At 45.7% G+C, this 25,479-nt stretch overlaps 1 protein-coding gene across 1 annotated transcript in view; it reads right to left on the bottom strand.

The window, feature by feature from the left end:
* SDC3 (syndecan 3) overlaps positions 1–25,479 on the bottom strand; it is a 480,876-nt gene that overhangs the window by 17,340 nt on the left and 438,057 nt on the right. Inside the window, exon 5 of the mRNA XM_069224924.1 lies at positions 22,323–22,581. Within this exon, the coding sequence (XP_069081025.1) occupies positions 22,323–22,581 (259 nt within the window). The remainder of the gene's footprint in view (positions 1–22,322; positions 22,582–25,479) is intronic.

The raw sequence follows: 25,479 nt of genomic DNA, 5'->3' as shown, positions 1-25,479 counted from the left end.
TCAGGCCTATCCTCCCAAGCATCGAGTCCAGTTTATTCAGGTTATGATACCGATGTTTCAGCCTCTATCCTGGATTTCGGTGAGACATGCTCTGAGGCTGTTGGGACTCATGGCTTCCTGCATCCTATTGGTCAAGCATGCCAGATGGCATATGAGGGCTCTGCAGTGGGACCTGAAGTTCCAATGGGCACAGCATCAGGGAAATCTTACCAACGTGGTTCAGATCTCGGAGGGGACTGCAAAGGATCTGCAGTGGTGGTTAGTAAACCGCGATTGGGTCAAAGGCAGACTTCTCTCCCTTCCCCAACCAGATCTTACAGTAGTGACAGATGTGTCACTTCTGGGATGGGGCAGCCACTTGGAAGAGGTGGAGATCAGGGGTCTCTGGTCTCCGGCGGAATCCGGGCTCCATATCAACTTGTTGGAGCTTCGAGCGATCCGACTAGCATTAAAGGCATTTCGTCCTGTTGTGAAAGTTGTGAAAGGGAAGGTAGTGCAGGTGTTCACAGACAACACCACCGCAATGTGGTACTGCAACAAGCAGGGCGGTGTAGGGTCGTGGACCCTTTGTCAAGAGACTTTGCGTCTCTGGACATGGCTGGAACAGCAGGTTATAACCCTGGTGGTTCGACACCTGGCAGGTTCTCTGAACGCCAGGGTGGACAACTCGGCCGAAGATGCTTAGCTTGATCACGAATGGTATCTCCATTCAGAGGTGGCGCAAGGACTCTTTCAGCAGTGGGGAGAGCCTTGGTAAGATCTGTTCGCCTCCATAGAGAATGCACAATGTCAGCAGTTTTGCGCGTTGGAGTTTCCAAGGGGGCTATTGCTAGGTGACGCTTTTCGTCACGAGTGGAGTTCAGGTGTCCTGTACGCCTTTCCGCCCATACCACTTCTGCCCAGAGTTCTCTAGAAAATCAAGAACGACCGGGCCTAAGTAATCCTTGTGGCTCTGGATTGGGCACAGAGAATCTGGTATCCAGAGCTTCTCAAAATGAGCATCAGTCCTCCAATCAGGTTGCCTCTTTGGGAGGATCTTCTGTTGCAGCAGCAGGGGAAGGTTCTTCACCCGAACCTGTCAACCTCGAGGCTTCATGAGTGGAGGTTGAGCGGCGACAGTTGATGGTTTAAGACCTCCCTTCCGAAGTTTGTGATGTCATTCTGCCAGCCAGGCATCCCTCTACTAAGTCGATTTATGCCTGCCGGTGGAAATGTTTTCTTTCATATTATACAGAGAGGTCTATTGATCCTCTTTCTTCTTCTCTATCTAATATACTTTTGTTTATTCTAGCTCTCGCCCAACAGGGTTCCTCCTTAGGGACTCTCAAAGGCAATCTTGCTGCCTTATCGGCTTTTCTATGCTTGCCCTACCAACCATCTTGGTTCAAGTCTCCCATCGTACAAAGATTTTTAAAAAGGCTTGTGCATATGTTTCCACCTGTGCCTTTTGTCATGCCCCAGTGGGATCTTTACCTTGTTCTTAATTTCCTAATGTGTGCTCCTTTTGAGCCTTTACACAACTGTCCTCTACGGCTGCTCACTATCAAAACAGCCTTTTAGGTGGCAATTACATCTGCCAGGAGAGTGAGCTGCAGGCTTTATTATCAAAATCGCCGTATCTCACGATATATCCTGATAAAGTAGTCCTCAGAACTCGTGCCTCTTTCCTCCCCAAGGTTGTGAACCCATTTCCATCTGGGTCAAAATATCACCCTGCCTCCCTTCTTTGCACCACTGCATCCCTCTAAGGAAGAGGAGCGTCTCCATCGGCTGGACCCAAAAACAGCGTTATCGTTCTACCTTGACCGCACAAAAGAGTTCCATGTGGACGACCAACTCTTTGTGGGATACGTTGGTGCAAAGAAGGGTCGGGCAGCACAGAAATGGTCCATTTCGCGTTGGGTCGTTCTCTGTATAAAGATTTGCTACGCTTTGGCCAAGCATCAGCCTCAAAAGGGCTTGAAGACTCACTCTACCAGAGGAAAAGCTGCTACCACTGCGTTAGCTCATGGCGTGCCGGTACTTGACATCTGCCAAGCAGCAACGTGGGCTTCTCTGCACACGTTTGTGAGACACTACTGCCTGGATAGCCAGGTGAAGAGAAAGGGGCATTTTGCCTGCTCGGACCTGCAGGACTTCCTGGTGTGAAATATATCCCCAAGACCCACCACCAGATATAGCTTGGGTATCTATTCTAAGGTAAAGAATCTGAAGCTAGAAGTCTCTATCAGATGAACAAGTTATTTATCTTTGGTAACGAATTATCTGGTAGAGACTCTATCTAGCTGCAGATTCCTTACACCCACCCAAGCCTCCTCGCTCTGAGGATATCTACCTATCTATCTATCTATCTATCTATCTATCTATCTATCTATATATATATATATATATATATGTCGTGTTTTTATATTTTTGCCTTTCTCAAAGGCATGTCTTTTTCCTTCAAACAATCAAGCGTAATTTTTTTTTTTTAAAGTAACAAGTTGTTGGTTCATCCATGACTGCGATTCTGGCGTTGGAAGTTGTGGAAAAAGAACTGACCTACGTGCGCCAAGGTGGTGTCTATATAGACAACTGTGATGTCACAGATGCTGAAGATGCCACGCCGAGTCAGACGACTCACGTGTGTCCGAACGATGCCATCCGACGGCGCACGCAGGGTACTGCTCAGCAGAATAATTTGTGATTCGAAGCTGACGCCAGGGAATTCTAAGGTAAGGAATCTGCAGCTAGATAGAGTCTCTACCAGATAATTTGTTACTGAAGGTAAGTAACTTGTTCAATAGTACCTCATTGACGTAGGGAGCACTGGAGAGACACTGATTAAGTTTAATGAATCAGTGCCTATTCCCTGCTGCAGAGAGGAATGGAAATGATGCTAGGCCTGCAGTGACTAATTTCGAGGCTGTAAAGAAGAGTGCCATGCAAGCCAATAAATGGTGAGCAACAGGCAGGCCCTAAGCCCTTTTTTGTATGAAACAGATTCTCGCAAGTGAGACGCATGCGCTAGCGCATGTTCTCTCAGGCTCAACCCTAACAAAAAAGGTGACGGTGATTCCCATAATGAAAGGAGGTCGGTATTTCATCAGGATGTCCTCAGTCTCCAAAAAGTGCATTCAAAATCAATGAAAATAATTTATTCAGATCACATTACTCTATAAACTTAAAACCTATATGGAAATCATTAGTGTAGCCAGTGCAGTGACACGGGGTCCCGGTGGAATGAGCAGCTAAATGCACTCCAATTATGGTTGTTTCTTGTTACTACCTAACAAAGGAGCCCTTTGCTTACATCAGAAACCCCCACAGCACCTTGGCTATGTTACTACCACTGCTAAGCACATGCCTCCTGCTTAGTGACAAAGGGGGCCTCATGGTTACCACAAACCTGAAGAGATAAATTGAGAGTTTGGTTGTGTATGCACCAGATGCTTATTTGGGAAAAGTCCGGAACAACGACTCCAGAACAATGATTACGTTGACAATGCAAGCATAACCACGCTTGCAGGAACGACAACTCTCTTTTTCCCTGCCTTAACCACACATGTTCTGAACAACGCACATGCATGGTTAAGGCAGAGAAAAAGAGTGCATTGGGAGAGGACGCTGTCATGTAAGTGGGGATGGGGATAGTTTTTAGGGATGTGGGAGGTTGTTTTTTTGGGGGGTTTTTTAGGAGCAGGGTGGGGGTTTGGGGTAATTTTGTTTTTAGGGCAGGGATGGGGGTGGATAGTTTGGTTTTGGGGGGGCTGGTGTAATTTTGTTTTTAGGAGCGGAGTGGTTTTATTTTTGGGGGTGGGGTTGGTTGTTTTTAGGGCGGGTCGGGGAAGGTTTTAGGGCTTAGGGTGGGTGGGTGGTATTGGGTAGTTGTTTTTAGGGGCGGGCGGGTAATTTGGTTTTTAGAGGCAGTTTGGTTTTTAGGGGCGCGGGTGGGGAGTCGGGGTAGTGTGGTTTTTAGGGGTGGGGTAGTTTGGTTTTTAGGTTGGGGTTGGATAGCTGGTTTTTAGGGGTGGGGGATTGGAGTCTTTTTTTTTTAAGGGTGGGGTGGGGGTTGTGGTAATTAGGGTGTGGGAGGATGGCAGAGTAGTTTGATTTTAGGGGTGGGGTTCGGGGTAATTTTGTTTTTTACAGGTGGGTTAGTTTTATTTTTGGGGGTGGGGGTCGGTTGTTTTTAGAGCGGGTGGGGGGCCGGGTAAGGTTTTAGGGCTCAGGGTGGATGGGGGTTATCGGGGTAGTTGTGTTTAGGGGTGGGGGTAGGGGATTCAGGGTAGTTTTGTTTTTAGGGGTGGGGGTCAGGGGCAGTTTGATTTTTAGGGTGGGGTAGTTTTGTTTTTAGGCGTGGGGGTCGGGGTAGTTTGGTTTTTGGGGTGAGGGGTGAGGTGGTTTGGTTTTTAGTGGTGGGGGTCAGAGTAATTGTGGTTTTGGGGGGGTAGTTTTATTCTTGGGGGGTGGTGGTCGGTTGTTTTTAGTGCAGGTGGGGGCCGGAGAAGGTTTTAGGGCTCAGGGTGGGTGGGGGGCATTGGGGTAATTTTGTTTTCAAGGGTGGGGGGTGTTGGGGTAGTTTTGATTTTAGGGGTGTCGGGTAGTTTTTTTTTAGGGGTAGGATGGGGCAGTTTTTAGGGCGGGTGGGGGGTCGGGGAAGGTTTTAGGGCTCAGGGTGGGTCGACGGTGTTGTGGTATTTTTGTTTTCAGGGGCAGGGGCTGAGGGGTCAGGGTAGTACTGTTTTTAGGGCCGGTTGGGGTAGTTATGTTTTTAGGGCGGGTGGGGGTGGGAGCATGCTAGAACCACGCATGCCGTTCCCACACATGCCTTTACTAGGCATGCTTTTACAACAAAAAATTGTTGTGAAGGCATGCGTGATAAAGGCATTTGTGGTTACAACTTGGTTGTTGTTCCGACAGCGTTGTTCAGGCATGCGTGGTTCTAACATTAGGTGTTCCATCATACAACTGCTTATTTTCAAAAGAAGTGTGAAACTGTATGGTACTCCACGCTGCGATGTGCTACTTACTGGCCAAGGAGCAGTCTGAGCTACCAGGGGTTGAGATGCACAAGCTGGGGAGACTTGTCTGGACACACACACACATGGTATTCAGGATAGCACAATGTGGGTGTTGGTGTCCAGTGCCCCCCCTACAGGCAAAGCGCTCAGCGACAACTCTTGCTTTCTGAGAGGGAAGATACCTATTGCAAACACAGCGCTACAGGCAGGGAAAATCATTTCCAAGGGCACAGTGCACCAGGTGCAAAGGATCACTACTGCAGGCATAGTACATAGGTGGTCTCCTCAGCACAGTACACAGTGCACGGGCGGCGGGCATCTGGCCTGAGAGCTCCCGAATGGATTGGGGAGGGGGCTCCACCCTGTACTTTGCAGCCCCTGTGCTGTCTGGGTTACGGACTCCATGGTAACCGCACACCAGGTTAGAGAATGGGAAGTGAGAGAGCAGTTGGAACGGAGTGAAGATGAGATGGTTGTAGGTTTACTCTCCCGAATAAATACTTGAATGACTGGGTTAAAGTGAAACTTGGTTACAGGACAAGAAAGGGCGGTAGAAAATGTTCAGTTCCACTATGAGTATGTGAAGTATACAAGTCTGCTTTGTTAAGTGATAAAAAAATGGCATTTTAACAGAATGACTAAATGTAATAAATTGATGGTTCAGGAATTCCACAATAAGGAAAATGTACATACTTATAACATGGAATGGCTGTGGGATGATATTACGAACAAAACTACACAGCATAGATACACTTCTGAGTCTAGGGGTATAGTTCCAAGCGTTCGTGTGAATACCTCTTATAATTTACGACAATCTGCTAATGAACCAAGTACTCATTCATTTAAGACAACTTGTAGGGGAAGGGAAGTTATGTTAACCAAAGAAATGTAAAGATTTTGTTATGTGAAGAATATGAGAATATTTAGATTTTACATACTGTAAATAGGGAAGGAATCTTGAGATAGATAGGAATGGGCGTTGGGGTTGATTTTGTTGTATTGTTACTGCTGTAGGTTTTATGGATAGGTTATCTATAATTTATATTTTCTATTAACCTGTTGAATACGGGTGTCGGCCACTGGCCGACGCCCACACTCCCTCCCTGGTGCGGGTCACGACCAGTGGCCGACACCAGGGAGGGGGTTAAAAATCCTCCGGAGGATTATTTATTTTATTTTTTACCGTAGGAGACGCGGAAGAGCTTCCGCGTCTCCATCCCACCCCCCTCCTGCCCCCTTATGACGTCAGCGCGCCGCGAGGCGCGCTGACGTCACAGTTTTTCCCCACCGGAGAAGGAGAGAAGCAGGTAAGCGTTCTCTCTTTCTCCGGTGGGGAAAAAAAGGCCAAAACGGCCTCCCCAGATGCCAGGGAGGCATCGATGGAAAGGGGAGGCTCTCTGGCACCGTTTCCTGGCCGTGGATCGCAGCGCGGCTGCGATCCACGGCCAGGAAACGCCCCTAGGCACCAGGGATCTTCTTTGGGGGGGTCGGCCCCCTCGTAAAAGCCCCCCCCCCGGGGCAATAATTATGTATTTACACGGATTTGGGGGGCGATCGCGCCCCCCACAATAAAAAAAAAATAATACAAATTTAAACAAAATGGCGGGGTCGGCCCTTGAAACACGGGCCGACCCCAGGGGGGAAAAAAAAAAACATGTAGTTTTGTCTGGGGGGCCGATCGCCTCCCCAGGGTAAAAAAGAAAAGAAAAAAATTGTTGGTGGTCAGCCCTTAGGGTGACCATCAATGGGGCCATTTTTTTTTTTTATACATGTGTGCTTTGCCAAGGGCAAGCACACATGTATAAAAAAAAAAAAGATTTGTGACATGAGTGTCTTGTTTTCTTTCTCTCTCTCTCTCTTATATATATGTGTATATATGTATACACACATATATATATATATATATATATATATATATATATATATATATATTTTTTTTTTTTTTTTCAGGACAAGCATTGCAGCGTCCATGTGCTGCTTTTCTGACTTGTTGGTGTGTATCTGGGCTTCTAACAACGCCCACCTCACGCCCATCACTACCATTCGTTCGTGGGCTTGCCCTTCAAAAATCCTTTGATGACATTGGAAAATTATTTACCTTTGTCCCTCCTTGGGGAGGTTTTGTTACCGCCTTGGCCATCGCCCCTGGTACATGGCTAATTGCACTTTTGCTGTTACATTTAACTGCGAGCGAACTTCTTATCCTTTTGTGTAACTCTTCATATGATGCTCATGGTGGCTGTGGCGCTGTGAATCGGCTCTCTTATGTGAAAGAGTTTAACTTTCAATTATCAATTTATGTGGCAAGAAAAGTTGGGTTAGGAGTTTATAACGCTAATAGCTCTAACTTGAGCAGATGCGAGACCCATTGCATTGTAAATGCTTGTTATTCTTGTGTGTGTTGTTTTATAATGGTGAACAATTTCACCGCACTCCACGAGGACATTGATCAAGACTCCTTGGTGAGTTGAAACACGTTGGTGGTTATTGACTGCAATAAAATACACGTTTATTTGTACTTCGTGGAGTGCGGTGACATTTTTCGGCATTAGATAATTTCTAGATTGGTCTTCTCTGTCACTGGGCACCGGCAGTGGAGTGTGCCGCCCAGCAACCCTTCAACCACTTTGTTTCTAAACATATATATATATATATATATATATTATTATATATATATATATATATATAGATATGCAACACAAATTGGTTAAAAAGATTGTTGCGCTGCGCACTCCACTGCCGGTGCTCAGTGATGGAGGAGAGCAACCTCGAAAATATTTTGTGAACAAGAATCTCACCGCACTCCACGAGGTTCAAATTGACATGTTTTATTGCAAGTATAAACAATGAAAGAAAAGAGGGACTCATTTACTGTGATCAAGAATCCTTGAGAGTCGAAACGTGTACGTGGCTGTTGCTTGCAATAAAAGATGCCAATTTGAACCTCGTGGAGTGGGGTGAGAATCTTGTTCACACTATATATATATATATATATATATATATATATATATATATATATATATATATATATATATATATATATATGCATGCATGCATGTCTTTTCTGTAGTGGCAGTTGCCATAAAGTAGCTGAGTGGATTAGTAAAGGTAAGCGTTACCTGCGCTTTAAAACAAATGTAATGCCAGGGGGACTATGGAGATATGAGTGGCACTTTTGCTGGGTAGTACTGAGGGAATTAGAAGAGGAGGTAATGGGAGGCAGAGCACCAAAAATGACTGTTGCACAGGGTGTGTGGTAAGGTGAAGTAATACATTCTTTTTTTGTTTTTTTCAGTGTTTTCAGAGAATCTGCAGAATTGGAGAAGAAGCGAAGGTAAGGTGACGACATTTCCTGTTGTACACAACAAACATACCCACAAGCAATTTTGTGACTATCTGCCTTCTACGTAGGCTAGTAATTTAGAGGGACAGTTTAGCCAGTTGCAGAGATGGCGTCTCGTTGGATGACTGCTGATCAAGCCCTAGCTCGGGTTATGGAGGACAGTTCTGATGTAGGCTCGGAGACTGAGACAGCAGACACTGAGACAGCATCTGAGGGAGAGGACAATGGGGCAGATTCTGGGAGTGATTTTTCAGTCGGCAGAGTCCCATCTGACGACACCTCTTCCAGTGAGTCTGAAGGAGACAATGACGACATCCGTGCTGTCCCTTCGCAAGCACATTCTGGGCAGCGGGACCACATTGGGTTAGCCGAACCCAGAGAGCACGTGCTTGCTGCCGCAAGCACAGAGAGAGTGCTCTCTTGGAAGCCCCCCTGTTTTGTTCAGCCCCAAATTCCACCTTTTACTGGTGACGCTGGATGTAAAGTCGATACAGCTAACTTTTTGCCAGTCGACTACATCTATCTGTTTTTGGATGTTGACTTTCTTCAGAAAGTTGTGCAGCAAACAAATTTGCGTGCAGACCAATTTCTGAGGGAGTGCGGAGGCACTCTAGGGCCCCGTTCTAGGGCACGCCAGTGGAATCCCACTTCGCTGGTGGAGTTGAAGATATTTTTGGGCCTTACGCTCAAAATGGGGTTAGTACAGAAACCTACCTTGCAGTCCTACTGGACGACTCGCACGGTTTGGGTAACTCCCATCTTCACACCATACATGAGCAGAGATCGTTTTTTGCTACTGCAGCGCATACTGCATTTCAATGACAATTCTGCTGCATTGCCCCGGGACCATCCAGATCATGACAGGTTGTTAAAAATTCGGCCTGTCGTGGAACATTTGTCTGCCAGGTTTCCAGAGATATATACTCCTGGAAAGAATATAGCAGTCGATGAGTCCTTGATCCTGTACAAAGGACGGCTGCTTTTCAGACAGTCCATTGCGAGCAAAAGAGCTCGCTATGGCATAAAGCTGTACATTCTGTGTGAGAGCTCTACTGGCTATGTGTACAGCCTGAGAGTGTATACAGGGAAGGATTCTACCCTAAACCCTGTAGGTTGCCCTCCCGTGTTAGGGGTCACAGGTAAGATTGTATGGGAACTTGTCCAGCCACTTCTTCACAAAGGTTATAACCTTTATGTGGACAATTTCTATACAGGAGTAGAGCTGTTCAGTGAGCTCTACAAAGCTGGCACTGTGGCCTGCGGTACAGTTCGTTGTAACCACAAAGGATTCCCGCGGGAGCTTGTTTGCAAGAAGCTCCAGAAATCACAGAGTACTGCATTGTGTTCTAACGAACTGCTCGCAGTCAAGTTCCTAGATAGACGTGATGTATACGTGCTCACTACAATTCATGATGAGAGCACTTCGGCCATCTGACCCCAAACCTTGATGGGAGAAGTCCACAAGCCCCTCTGTATACTCGATTACAATAAGTACATGGGTGGAGTGGACAAGAACGACCAGGTTCTTCAACCATACAATGCGTGTCGTAAAACTCGCACTTGGTACAAGAAACTGTTTACCCACCTGATTCAGATGGCAACATATAATGCGTATGTTGTTTACCGTCAGACAACAACAGGAAGACTCATGACTTTCCTTGACTTCCAGTTGTCTGTAATTGAAAGCCTCACTGCTGTTACAGAAGAAGCAGCAGCCTCCACCTCATATGTTCCTGGAGGATGTGGCAAGGCTGCAGGAGCGACACTTTGCTGATCACATACCTAAAACACCCAAAAAGGATCGTCCATGTCGTCGCTGTAAAGTGTGCTCAAAGCATGGAAAGCGGCAGGAGAGTCAGTATTACTGTCCCCAGTGTCCATCACAACCAGGCCTCTGTATCCCTACTTGCTTTACGTTGTATCCTACTAAAGCAAAGTTCTGGGAAATCGACTGAGATTGAGCTGCTGTTGGGTAATCCTTTCAGTGGCAGTGCATGGATACCGAACGTCCATGGGCCACTGCTTCGTTAGGCAAGGAGCCACAGAATTTTACTTCATCATGGACTTCCTTTTGGCGTGGTCGGTGTTCTGTTCAATTAACATGCATTTTCTTCCCCCTACTGCATATACTAGTGGACAGAACATATGCCACATTGCCACGGAGTACCCTTTCTTCACCTGCATGTCTACCTTACTTTCAACAGTAGATATGCTCTCTCAGTTCGAGGAATCACTTTGTAGGGCATACTTGGAAGCCCCCAACTTGCTTCCACAAACTAGTATAGGTTCACTTGGCTATTATACAGGATTAGCCAGGACTCTGATGAGAACAGAGACATGGATGGGTAAGGAAAGCTTATGGTAGGAGTGCCTTCACAGGGTTATTGCACAGGTAGAAGGCAGATAGTAAAGGTAGTACAGATGTACATCATCTACACCTATGGATTCAAACCCATTGGTGCCATCCCAGCACTGAAGGAGAATGACTTGTATAGATCAGTGTTTGACCTGCTTTTCATGTTCATCCTCCATCAGAACTTAGTAGATGTTCAGTTTGCTGTATAAGTGCATTATAGTCACATCACTGCACATAATGTTGGCTGGGACATATGCTACGTTCTCATGGACTCCCCTATGTACCAAACACTACCCTTTTCCATAGCCTATGACCTTCTCTTTAGGGAACATCATGAGAAATCCCCAGCATGTCTCCCTTAGTTTCAAAGGTAGATATGCTCACTCAGTTCGAGGAATCGCTTTGTACGGCATACTCGGACACCCCCAACTTGCATCCACAAACTGGAAGGATTTGGATTTAGCACAGAGAGTGCGTTAAAGGTGCATGAAAAACATGTCTTCCTGAGCTTCAGGTGGCTGCCACAGGAGTCATTAGTAAAGGTTTGTTACACATGCATTTGGTAATGTTAAGGAAGAAGGAGGCAGGTAGCCTATGACCTTCTCTTTAGGTAACAGCATGAGAAATCCCCAGCATGTCTCCCTTAGTTTCAAAGGTAGATATGCTCACTCAGTTCGAGGAATCGCTTTGTACGGCATACTTGGACACCCCCAACTTGCATCCACAAACTGGAAGGAGTTGGATTTAGCACAGAGAGTGCGTTAAAGGCGCATGAAAAACATGTCTTCCTGAGCCTCAGGTGGCTGTCACAGGAGTCATTAGTAAAGGTTTGTTACGCATGCATTTGGTAATGTTAAGGAAGAAGGAGGCAGTTACTTGACAGGTGGTAAAATGTAGTCAAACTTATTCCGTTCTGTTGCATGTGAATGTGATGGGCCCTTGTCTGGCAGCGGTAAGTTAATGTGAGTGGAGTGATTGATTGGATTGGGCCAGTGGCTGGCGATATGAAAGGGTTGTTTGTTGTGCATGAATGGCGTGTGAATGGACCATAAAGAGGTTGGTGCCTGGACGCGGCTTTATGGCCCACCTTCAGAAGGCTTGGTTTCAATATTCAGATACTTTGATAAGTAATCATGCTTTGAAACCATAATTTCTGGAGGTGCTAAAACCAACCAGTGTGAGTGGTGGGTTAACTTTAACAAACTAGTACCAGGGGAGTCCAAGGGTGCAGGACTTGCATGGCTCTCACCAGTTTTCCTTCACCCAGAATCCCCTTGAAATTACATTATGTGCTTAAAAAACACATTTTCCTTGCATTCCAATGAGCAGAAGTCCAGGGATCTGCAGGGATCCTCAAAATTCCTACCACCCAGTGTTTCCCCACTTGTCCTGATAAAAACACAACCCCGCTTGTGTGCCTGCGCCTAGTGCATGCTTCAGGTATGAATCACTCCAGGGTTAACAGTAGACCTCAAGCAATGACTACCATTGACCCTTTTGTGATCCATTCCTGTTGCGGGCGCTAGGCCTACCCACACAAGTGAGGTATCATTTTTATCGGGAGACTTGGGGGAACGCTGGGTGGAAGGAAATTTGTGGCTCCTCTCAGATTCCAGAACTTTCTGTCACCGAAATGTGAGGAAAACTTGTTTTTTTAGCCACTTTTTGAGGTTTGCAAAGGATTCTGGGTAACAGAACCTGGTCCGAGCCCCGCAAGTCACCCCTCCTTGGATTCCCCTAGGTCTCTAGTTTTCAGAAATGCACAGGTTTGGTAGGTTTCCCTAGGTGCCAGCTGAGCTAGAGGCCAAAATCTACAGGTAGGCACTTCGCAAAAAACACCTCTGTTTTCTTCCAAAAATGTGGATGTGTCCACGTTGCGCTTTGGGGCGTTTCCTGTCGCGGGCGCTAGGCCTACCCACACAAGTGAGGTATCATTTTTATCGGGAGACTTGGGGGAACGCTGGGTGGAAGGAAATTTGTGGCTCCTCTCAGATTCCAGAACTTTCTGTCACCGAAATGTGAGGAAAACTTGTTTTTTTTGCCACTTTTTGAGGTTTGCAAAGGATTCTGGGTAACAGAACCTGGTCCGAGCCCCGCGAGTCACACCTCCTTGGATTCCCCTAGGTCTCTAGTTTTCCGAAATGCACAGGTTTGGTAGGTTTCCCTAGGTGCCGGCTGAGCTAGAGGCCAAAATCTACAGGTAGGCACTTCGCAAAAAACACCTCTGTTTTCTTCCCAAAATTTGGATTTGTCCACGTTGCGCTTTGGGGCGTTTCCTGTCGCGGGCGCTAGGCCTACCCACACAAGTGAGGTATCATTTTTATCGGGAGACTTGGGGGAATGCTGGGTGGAAGGAAATTTGTGGCTCCTCTCAGATTCCAGAACTTTCTGTCACCGAAATGTGAGGGAAACATGTTTTTTTCAGCCACTTTTTGAGGTTTGCAAAGGATTATGGGTAACAGAACCTGGTCCGAACCCCGCAAGTCACCCCTCCTTGGATTCCCCTAGGTCTCTAGTTTTCAGAAATGCACAGGTTTGGTAGGTTTCCCTAGGGGCCGGCTGAGCTAGAGGCCAAAATCTACAGGTTGGCCCTTTGGAAAAAACAGCTGTGTTTTCTATCAAAAAATAGGATGTGTCCATGTTGTGTTTTGGGGCATTTCCTGTCGCGGGCACTAGGCCTACCCACACAAGTGAGGTATCATTTTTATCGGGAGACTTGGGGGAACATAGAATAGCAAAACAAGTGTTATTGCCCCTTATCTTTCTCTACATTTTTTCCTTCCGAATATAAGAGAGTGTGTAAAAAAGACGTCTATTTGAGAAATGCCCTGCAATTCACATGCTAGTGTGGCACCTCGGAATTCAGCGATGTGCAAATAACCACTGCTCCTCAAAACCTTATCTTGATCCCATTTTGGAAATGCAAAGGTTTTCTTGATACCTCTTTTTCACTCTTCATATTTCAGCAAATGAATTGCTGTATACCCAGTATAGAATGAAAACCAACTGCAGGGTGCAGCTCATTTATTGGCTCTGGGTACCTAGGGTTCTTGATGAACCTACAAGCCCTTTATATCCCCGCAACCAGAAGAGTCCAGGAGACAAAACGGTATATTGCTTTCAGAAATCTGACATCGCAGGAAAAAGTTACAGAGTAAAACATAAAGAAAAATGGCTGTTGTTTTCAGCTCAATTTCAATATTTTTTTATTTCAGCTGTTATTGTCTGTAGGAAAACCTTGTAGGATCTACACAAATGACCCCTTGCTGAATTCAGAATTTTGTCTAGTTTTCAGAAATGTTTAGCATTCCGGGATCCAGCATTGGTTTCACACCCATTCCTGTCACTAACTGGAAGGAGGCTGAAAGCACCAAATATAGTAAAAATGAGGCATGTCCCAGTAAAATGCCAAATTTGGGTTGAAAAATTTGGTTTTCTGATTCAAGTCTGCCCGTTCCTAAAAGGTGGGAAGATAGTGATTTCAGCACCAGAAACCCTTTGCTGATGGCATTTTCAGGAGAAAAAACCACAAGCCTTCTTCGGCGGCCCTTTTTTCACATTTGTTTGGAAAAAACAAACTTGTCACTGTATTTTGGCTATTTTCTTGGTCTCCTCCAAGGGAAACCACAAACTCTGGGTACCATTAGAATCCCTAGGATGTTGGAAAAAAAAGGACGCAAATTTGGCGTGGTTAGCTTATGTGGACAAAAAGTTATTAAGCCCCAAGCGCGAACTACCCCAAATAGCCAAAAAAGGGCTCAGCACTGGGGGGGAAAAGGCCCAGCAGCTAAGGGGTTAAAGTTTTTCTGTATGAATAGGTTTGCATGATATTGTTTATATTATCAAAGAAGGGAGATGTGGTGTCTGGGTTACTGACTCCATGGTGACCGCACACCAAGTTCGAGAATGGGAAGAGAAAGAGAGCAGTTGCAGCGGAGTGAAGATGCGACAGATGTAGGTTTACTCTCCCGAATAAATACTTGAATTGGACTCATCCCCGACATGCCTCAAGTTTAGTCACGCCACTGCACAGCAGGCAGGGTGGATCGTTCCTACGAGCACAACCAACAAGGCGGAGGGATCCCAGCTACAGGCACAACAGAAGGGAGCGATCCCTCCTGTTTCCTGCAGGCATAGCGCAGCAGGCATGGAAGATCCCAGCTGCCGTGGGATACCGCAAAACGATGGCATGAAACGATCCCTGCCACAGGCAGCACAACGCACCTGGTAGGGAGAAGATCGGAAGGGAAGCCGGAAAACAAAGAAGGCCACGGAAACGCGAGAAACGGAGAGAATGAGCGGGAAATCGAAGGCTGTGGGTTTGATCAAAGGTGTGCCGCCTTCAACAGGCAAGAGATGAGGATGGTCTCCTGCTTGAACTACTGCGAAGGGGGAGGAGGGTTTACAGACGAGACGGCGGTCGGAAAGCAATACTGGGGGAAATCAATAACAACAGACAGTCAACCTTGCCTTTGTGAAGGATAAATGCACCCACCGCCTGCAAAACGCTGACCTAAACCAGGCTAAATCGAGTCTCGGCACTGACATGCGAGAAAGGAGCATCCATTGAGAAGAGCTGTGCAACCCAAACGCCGAATGTAGGCGCTGCTCGCATACACTGTTTATAAACATGTAGGTGCATGTGAGCAGCCACTGCATGCTTATATGCCTCTAAGTACTGCTTATAGAAATAGAAGAATTATTCACGCATACAAGAACTGTTGAGACATAACGGGACTGCTTGCTGGTATCCAGTCACTGCTCGTCACACAGGCATACATACATGCACTGTGGTCGGCGAGAGGCTGTCCGTTTATTTCGCCTGCCTCGCCCCACAAAATATGCCCCTTGTTAGTTTGTATTGGTGACGGATTTGGTTCGCCTACATCATTGTGTAGCCCTGCAGTTATGTCAGTCCTTCACAGTGGATGGGAAGGACGGTTACCAGACCCACGTGCGCGGAGGGATCTGTCTGTACTAACACGAGTGACTGCCCATGCCTGCATGGTGCTAAGGTGGTTGGAATCTTACGTTTTCGACAAGAAAGACTGCCGGAGCATAAAATACCCGCTTGCTCATGCCTTGATTGCAAGTGCTAATGCAAGCTGGATCCCTCTTAGCACTCCGCACTACAAATCCACAGGGATGAGAGATCGATGGATCACGTTCTATTCAGCCCAGTGAGAGTGAAAGGTCTAAGAGGAATTAGAGTGGGCCAGAAGAGAAACTAGATTGCGTTACAGCATTTTCCCTGTAAATACGAATTTTCTTGTACCAGAGTGACATTTTTATTACTCTCATGAAATTGACAAAATTCCACGATTTTCTCAGAAATTCGTGATATTTGATCAATTTGATAGGTGCAAAATTGTGTTTTTTCTGCCCAGGGTGCTAGTTAAAGCAGAAAATACCTTCCAGGAGAATAGTACAAGCAGAAAATGTCTTTTGGGCCCCATGTTCTCCTTTGCCATTAGGTTGAGTGACTTTGGAATTGCGAGCTATGACCTAGTGGTCAATTTTCATTTAAAATAACCTGACGTGGATTTTTTGACAATTGAGCATAGCTATGTCATTTACTGAAATTTCTCTAAAAAATGTAATTATGACCTCCCCGATTTAGCTGCACTCTACAATACAATATCTGTCACATAATTTGTAAATGTTAATAAAAATGTTTCTATTTCAGACAGATCAAACGTTACTAAATTGCAGTAGCAAGGTGCTCTGGTGTGTCAGACACTTTATGAAAGTCAGTCAATCAATCCTTATTTGTATAGCACGGCTTGACACCCTAGTGGGTATCCAGACTCTTGCTGGAGGTGTTTATTCGAAAAGCCAGGTTTTCAGTCCCATTCTGACTCAAGTGAGGGTGTGAGGTGGAGGGGGGTGTTTGTTCCAGGCTTTGGCGGCGAGGTGGGAGAAGGAGCGTCCTCTGGCAATGCAGCAGCGTATGTGTAGTATCTTTGCAAGGGCGTTATGTGCACATCGGAGGTTCCGGACCGGTTGGTGAAGGGGAAAGCAGTGGTTTAGGTAGGTAGGTCCTTGGTTATGAAGGGCTTTGTAGGCATGGGTCAGGAACTTGAAGTGGCATCTTTTCTGGATCGGGAGCCAATGGAGGTCCTTAAGATACTGGGTGATGTGGGTTCTCTTGGGCAGGTTGAGGATCAGTCTGGCAGCTGTGTTCTGGAGTATTTAAAGCTTTTGGCACGCACATTTTTTGCATTACTGTTGGACCTAGCCATTTTGGCAGGGTTGACCACATTTTTTGACTTCTTCCTCCTATTTATCTGACATTTTTGTTGGATTTAGGACTGTGGGCATTTTACCACTGCTAACCAGGACTAAAGTGCATGTACACTCTCCTCTAAACATGGCATATTTGGCTTACACCGGTTTGGTATTTTTCATTTACTTGTAAGTCTCTTGTAAAGTGGTATACCATATACCCAGGGCCTGTAAATGAAATGCTACTAGTGGGCCTGCAGCACCGATTGTGCACCCACAGAAGTAGCCTTTCAAACGTGTCTTAGGCCTGCTACTCCAGTGCCTGCATGTGGAGTTAGCTGCCACTTCGACTTGGCATTTAAAGTACTTGCCAAGCCTTATACTCCCCTTTTATATTGCATAAGGCACCCTAATGTCGGCCCTAGGTGGTCCTATGGGGAGGATGCTGTATAAGTAAAAGGTAGGACATGTAGTTTGTTTTGTATGCCCTAGTTGTAACGAACAGCCTATTTTGTTGTTCACTAGTGTGAGGCCTGCTCCTCTCATAGGTTAGCATTAGGAATTCCTTACACCCTTTTAAGTGGTAATTCCTGACAGAAAGGAGTAGCTCGGTCATGTTTGGTATGTTTAGAATGGTAATGATAATTCCTCCGCCCTACTGGTGAAGTTGAATTTTACATTACTGTTTTAGAAATGCCACTTTTAGAAAGTAGGCATTTCTTTGTGCTTATAACTCTGTGTGCTTGCAGCCTGTCTCCAATCCACGTCTGTCCTGGGTAGCAGCTACACTTTGAGCATACTTTCTAGACAGCCACAACACAGAAATGGCTAGGACTGACAGAGGATACAACTGCAAACTGATAGTCTTTCTGGGCTAGGCGAGGTGGTTCACACTTACATGTCAATAGGTTGTGGCCTACCCTCACACAAAGAGCTGAATTACCCCCTACTGATCGTCTGGCGCAAGGGCTGGGCTGAAAGGAATTGTTGTGCACTTCTAAGGATTCCTTTGAAGTCACCCCTTCATCAAAGACATTTTCGCGTATAAGTACTGGGTCTCTGATCCCATATTTTTAGACACTGCTTGGGACTTGTAACCAGACGCTGCTGGCTCTACATACTGCACATTGACAGAGGACTGCTGTGCTGCCAGGAGGAACCACCATTAGGACTACCTGGTTTGTTGTGTTAGCCTGCTGGAGGGACTGTCACTTTGCCAAGGACCTTTATGTGCTGACCTGTCTGCTGCTCCCTGTGTGGCCCCAAGTGTTTTTCAAGGGATTGTTGGCTTGCCCTACACCCACTGTTTAAGGAAAGTTCAGGGATATCAAAAGACTCCCTCGGTTTACTGTTACCAGGGAACTCTGCCACTAGTGAGTCGAGTAACATGCAACCTTGACCAAAAAGGAGGGTGCTCGATCAACACCATACTGTGGAAGAAGCTAAAGCACCGTGATGTTTAAATCCTAAAAATGCTATTGCCAAGATCATCGCTTTGCTCCCTATGAGAAAAGTGCATGTTGAGCACTTCTAGTTTCCTCAAGGCTGCCAGCGTATGTGGGGCCCTCGTGTTTGCACCAGTGCATGTTCAGAGCTTTGGAAGTCGAATACTTCTGACTTCACTCCTCCGGCTTGTGCCTAAGTCAAAGCGGGTGTGGGTGCCTTGTGCTTTACCCTGCCTGCATGTACCTCTGTGTTTAGCCTCCCCCGCATGCCTCAGTGTTTAGGCTTCACACCATACCACGCTCTGCAAAGTCTAAGAACTGCTGCGGCACCAAGAATGCCCTGCCTTGAACAGCCGGAGAGGAATGTCTGCAATGCGGAGGACACCTGCTTTCGTCAGTACTGCCAGGCTCTGCCAACGAGGGCTCCGGAGCTCAACAGTGTAAGGCTGTCTCATCTGGGCCATCAGTAATGCCCGTCAGCTGTGCTCTACCAAGGGGTTCCCTGACCAAGGAGCCCCTCGCATGGCTGATCCCCAGGTCAGAAGCAACATCAGGGGTGTCCGGGACAGCAGGGACTGCATCGTGCTTTCAGCAGCTGCACTGCACGCTCGTGGGCAGCTGCTTTTTGCTTGTATGCATCCCCAGGGACCAATCAAGCTCTCCCCCCGATCTCTGCAGTGTGCGACCCCATGGGGACATACCTTGAAGGGGGGCACTTGCTGGCTTGTGGCATGACAGGTTAAGTCATTGATGGAGGACCCTGATCAGGAACTTACTGCACTTAGGGAAACTACCTAAAAATTACCCTAGTATAGTTAGGAGGCTTGCAGGTGTTCCTGTGCCCTACTTGGGATGCCTGATGGCCATATAAAGTGTAGAAGGAGTGCAGGTGCATCCATATACTTATGGTGATACTTTGTGATTTATGGGATTTTCCTCCAACCTGACTGGAATTACATGCACTGATGTTATGATGTATGTGGTTTTGATTCTTGCATTGCTCAGGATAACAAGTACTATCTCAGTATTTGCATAGCATGCACAGTATTATGCTTCCTGGTGTCAGGTCACCTAAAACAATAGCCAACTAATAACAACATTACAAAGTTTATACACAACACATTTTTTTCCAACAAATAATGGTATGATTGTTTGCAACATATAACAAGAATGAGGCTAAAGCGATTATGGCTGCATTTTAATTGTTTTTAATACGCAGAACAAACACGTCGATAACTAATTCGACTTTCTTATGCAGGAATGGCCACTAAGGAATACTGCAATACTGCTCCCCGTATACAATGAACTACATGACGGCGAGACTGTCACAGTTTATTAGAGAGGTGAACTCTCCACAGGTAATATGCACTATGCAGCATAACAGCTGCAGGCGGGGCATATGATTCACGACGTCAATAATACTGTGCATCAAGAACACTAATAAGTGACAGCAATGTATACTTTGCGTAATATATTTGTATAAGAAGAGAGACTAACACACTGCAGGGCAACTGCATAAAAAACAGCATGACAAAGTAACCACTGTGCACAATCAAATCACTATCACTTGGCACAGATCCGTGTCCTGTGATTCCACAAACCACGTCAGCGCCTCGTCAGGAGGAGTAAGTGAATAAAACACCAAAGCCACCATAACATACCAAAAGAGCTGCTAAAACTCGGACTCACATACACACTGCTCGGAGAATGATGCACAGCCCACAGATGCAAACACCCTTCATATAAAACGTTCACACAATACTCTAGATTCATACACGGCTGCCTGCACAGCCAACGGAGACACGGCTGCCGCATACACTGCTCACAGATACACACCACACAAAGGCTCATATGCTTCTCTCACACACACAGCTCACCGGCAGATACACCGCTCGCATAAAAACTGCTGACTACTGACACACAATGCTCACAGATGCCTACACTGCTAACAAAAACATACACTGCTCTCATGCACATCGAACAAAGACACTGCGCAGAAACCCAAGTACTGTTTACAGACATTGCTTTGACACATACAGCGCCCACATATCTACAGTTCACAGATGCATGCACTGCTGGCATCTAGACACACAGCTCCCATAAATGTCTCCCAGATGATTGCACTGCTTACAGTTGCATTTGCAGCTTAAAGAAGACTGCTCACAGACATACTCGTCTCAGACACATTCAAATGTCACAGGACATACACTGCTCACAGATGCATTCGATCTCACAAGACAAACACACTGCTCACTGCGGCATACGGTGATCACAGGCAAAAATACTGCAAGCAGAAAAATGCTCCGCTTTCACGTGGTGCTCACAGTTGCATACAGCTAAGAGAAACGCACACTACTCACAGATCCTACACTAGTCAGACACACATGCACAATCATACTCTCAGCTCACAGATGCATACACTCTTCACAGACATAATGCCCGTGGGCATATATCCTCCTCACGGGCAAATACACTGCTCATATACACACTACTTACATACATAGTGCTCACAGACCTACTGTTCACTGCTCCCACATCAATACGACCTCAGACACTGCTCACATATGCTACTCACAGATTAATGCCAAGAAAGACACCGCAAATACACATTCACAAGTATGTATGTATTGGTATTTCTAAAGCGTGAACGTAGCTCAATAGTAAAGGGAGATTAAGGAGATACTGTCAGACGGGGTTACTCCCTCACAACAGTGATGGATATCCTGTCCACCGAAATACAAAGCACATTGTTTCCTATGGGATTTATATTTCAGCGCATGGTATATCCGTCACCGTTGTGAGAAAGTAAACAAGCCGCCATCAAGCCCTCAGTGATTTGCCCACAGTCACAGGATGTTGACTTAACCCCGCAGCCAGAATTCGAAGCTTGGTCCCCGGGTTCCATGGTCAGTAGCTCTAGCTGCTAGGCCACATCTCCTCCCAGGGATGCATCATTCCTCTGATGCACTGTTCACATGTGCAGTGCTCACAGATAAACTCCTCCAGGCATATGCAGTGCTCACAGATACACACAGCCCTGTAACAAATATACAGTAGTCACTGATGCATACAATTGAACAAAAGAAACACCTACTGCCACACTGCTTGTAGACACACACAGTGCATACAAACTACTCACACTGAACATACACTGCTCACATGCACACTGTTTACAGATATGTACGCTGCTCAAACACACAGTGCTCTCACTTTCTTCTCGCAGATGCCACCTACACGTTAGCTGTTTTTCGAATCTCAGTGGACATACCTAACGCGCTTGTGGATACATCTACATACATTCCCAGCTGAGACCTGCACACGTGCACTACTAAGCAAGATTCATGAAAGCTCCTCTTTTGGAGATACGATCTTACGTGGCTGCCAGCTACCTACCGACGTCCCGATTACTGATAAACATTCATACACCATTCCCTGCTGAGAGGCACAGAAACTGCTCATGTAAACTTTTAGTATGTGCCTTTTTTAAGCATTTTGTAAAGCACACACTTCTCACACGCATCACACTCTCTGTGCTCAGACACTAACAGCAAAGTGAACATTTAAACACCTTATACAGGAACACGAGCGTACATATGTATTCTACGTACACGCTCTGCTCGTTGATAAATAAAGCAAGTACCCTTGTGTGTACACACACACACACACTGGCTCTGCTTAGACAGACATACTTACACACTTCTTGCTCTTGAATACCACATACATTCACTCCCGGCCTCCTGCCTCCACTCCCACACACACACACACACACACATTCCTCCCTTGAGCCAGAGGCCCCGGTCTCATAACATCTCCTTGTAAGCTTATATCTCTCAGCTCCCTCTCCCACCTCGCCAGCCTTCACTGGCTCACCGACACATTCCTACCAGAGCTTTCGTACTGCCTTCCCAGAACAGTGCAACCCGAATCAGCCCTCCCAGGCCCCTACTCACCTATCAAAACTTCTTTCCTCTCCAGGATGTTTTTCTGGGGTAACTGGGCCGCTGTGTTCCCGGAGACTATGGTATTGTCCAAGATGCCAGTGTCCGCATTCCTGCCACGACCATGGTCCGGCGCCCGGGTAACCTGAGGGACCAGTTCATTATTGAGCTCCGGGCGAGTCGCTCCCTCCTCCTTGTCTAGCTCGAAGTCACCGCTGGGACCTCCGGTCACTGGAGCCTCGACTTCATTGTCCCCGTCCAGGAGCTCGGTCTAGGAGAGGAAGAAAGAAGAAAGAGATGGTCACGTGTTGGGTCAAAGGCCAGAGAACAGCATGGTGCCATGCAGCAATGGCTTCCGGCTGGGTCTGATGGCTGCAGCACGCCACAGAGTCATGCAGCAGTGGCTGCCCATAGAAGTCTAAGGGCCAGATGTACTAAAATTGAATTTTGCAGTTCCTAAATAGCGACTTTATAGAAATCACTATTTAGGAAATGCAAAATGCCTTGTACAGAGATCCCGATTTCCTTATAGCCATTCCTACAAAGTAGGAATGGCTATAAGGAAATTTTAAACGTGGAATCCCATTGCACTTGTGTCAATGGGCCCGTTTTGTATTTCCCAAATAGAGGTTTCCTAGAGGTGGATGATGTCATGGAGCAGTGGCTGCCCATAGGGGTCAAAGGCCAGAGAACAGCATGGTGCCAAGAAGGACTGAGAATTGCACAGCGCCTTGGGGCAGTGGCTGCCTTTTGGTATCATTGATGGTCAATAAGCACAATGTAGGTGTTGGTCCTCTGTGCCTTGTTGCTAATCAAGTGTACGTCTCCCCAATGACAAAAGCAGGGCCAAGACTGTCCTCGGTGGGGTTGCTGCATGTGTATAGAAATAAGGACCTAGGAGGTAGGTGTTTGGCCTATGATAAAGAGCTCCTATTCCTGCATACAGTTACAAAGCATTAAGTGGGCTTTACCAGCATTATTAGACAGGAGGCACACTGAGCTATGTGCATGTTCAGCAAAACTGCAAAAATAGCACTGATGCCTGTAAGCCCTTGTGGGACTTTAGAAGGTTTCATTAAAAAACAGTGGCAACAGAGAACGAAAACGCCCATCCAAAATAATGTAAAATTAAAAAAAACGAAATGAGCACGGGGAGTTGGGTAGGATCGTCTCACTGTGTGAAAATGGGGATGGATGGGCAATCAAGCCTTCTAAATTACTAACAAAATTATTCACCAAAATATTGGCTTAATTAAGCTCACATTATTTTTGTAGGGCTTCATGTCAATATTTACTGATTCTTATGCATGCTCTCATATCAAACGGTAACTGGAACATACTCGAAAACATAACATAAAGAGAACTTTATTTATAGTCAGGCTACGAAAATTCACATAGAGATTCCATAAATTCAGAAGGTTGCCCACCTCAACTTCGCGTTTACATTTTAAGCCTTTTTTCTATGGGGAAAAATTGTAACATTTCAACAGGCTGCCCAGTGTATTATGCTACAATAGGTCTCAAATCCCAAGCAAAGATCTTGCAACAAGGGAACATTCTGGAATATGGTGGTGATCGTTATAGATGGCAGACCTTTTTTCTTAACACTTGATGGTCCCCTTAGGAGTCTAATTTACATAGGATGGGTGCATATTATTCTGTCTAATACCCTTAATATCCCCCTTGACACCACCTAACCCTCAAAAGCTTCTCTCATTATTATCCTCTTCCTGTTTCCTTCACTTCTACTTACTGGCTTCTTTGTGTCTCTCCTTACAAAAGAAGCATACCATTCTTAAAGAGGGATGTTCAAATGATGAAACACTTTAATACAGGCAGCAAATGAACTGAGCTATAATGTTGTTGAACAGATACAATATGAACGCCATGGATAATACAGTTCATGCATGGAAGCAATTGAGCAAGTAAATCAAACATTCATTCCCTACCCACAGCTTTTGCTGGTATCATGAGGCTGGTGTAAAAGCCCATTAAAAAGGGTCCTGGAGGGAGTAGATTACCAGGGGGGGTACATTTATTATTATTATCAACAAAGAGAGAGAACCAGGAGCACTCATGGGTCCAGCATACATGCTCCTAAATAGACAAAATGTCACAACAAGGTTATGTAATTCCTTTTATAGAAAAAATTAAGTCAGAAGAAATAGATATGGTTATGGACTGAGATACAAAGAGGGGTCTGATACCTCAGGAGCAAGAGCCCTCACACACTCAGAAGGGTGTTATGCTTCATCATAGGGCATGCTCCTCATCAGGCCAGCATTGCAATGCTGAAGGGCACCCACAAGGAACCTCTTTGCCACAGATCTTTCATTTAGAATGCTGTGGGTGTGGTGTAATGCTGTAGATTAGTGTAAAAAAAGGTAAACGTGAAGGAAGTACAGACTAGAATAGATTAAGTGTAATTAAAAGGATAGTTTCTATCAGGAGAAACAATGGTTGGTATCTTAATTTATGTTTTCAGCGATTACCAATCACACGTCACCCAAAATGGTATAGTTTGAAACCTTATCATTGTGATAACCTACCTAAAATAGAGAGAAACAATGTCAATGATATAGCTTTGCGTTTTTACAGCTAAAAGTCACACCTTAAAAGAGAAGTGTAACAATGCAGTCACATGTCACTGTTACTGTATATGCATCAAACACTGAGTCCTTAAGATAATTTTATGACAAGACCGGAGGCTCTATTATGCGTTCTTTTCTTACTTTATTTCAAATAGCAGCAGTCAAGAAACTACAACTCCCAAGAGGGTTAGTAACAGGCTAACCAATGGGAGTAAAACAAGAACTAATGATGGACCAATCAGCTGAGGCCATAACCATAGAGTGTACTTCCAACTATACATAATTTTTGTTTACTTCCAGTGACCATGTTATAGGTTTAACGGATGATTTGGTAACAGAGACATCTTGTTCCATTGTCATGTATCTATGTTTATCTCATAACTAGATTCATTGTGAACCGGGCAACAGGCCTGCGTGATCCCATGATACCCTTTCTTTAATGGAGATGGTAAGCCCTCCTATATATTATGAGCATGGGTTGCTATCATCCACCTTATCACTATGAGTTGCACAGTTTGTCACTATGTTTTACTTTTCACTTAAACGTACTACTCTCCGAGTGCAGATGAAGTAGTCAC

Source organism: Pleurodeles waltl, chromosome 3_1, assembly GCF_031143425.1.
Source record: "Pleurodeles waltl isolate 20211129_DDA chromosome 3_1, aPleWal1.hap1.20221129, whole genome shotgun sequence".
NCBI lineage: Eukaryota > Metazoa > Chordata > Amphibia > Caudata > Salamandridae > Pleurodeles > Pleurodeles waltl.
Note: the sequence above shows the minus strand (reverse complement) of the source record. Positions and strands in the feature narration are given on the sequence as shown.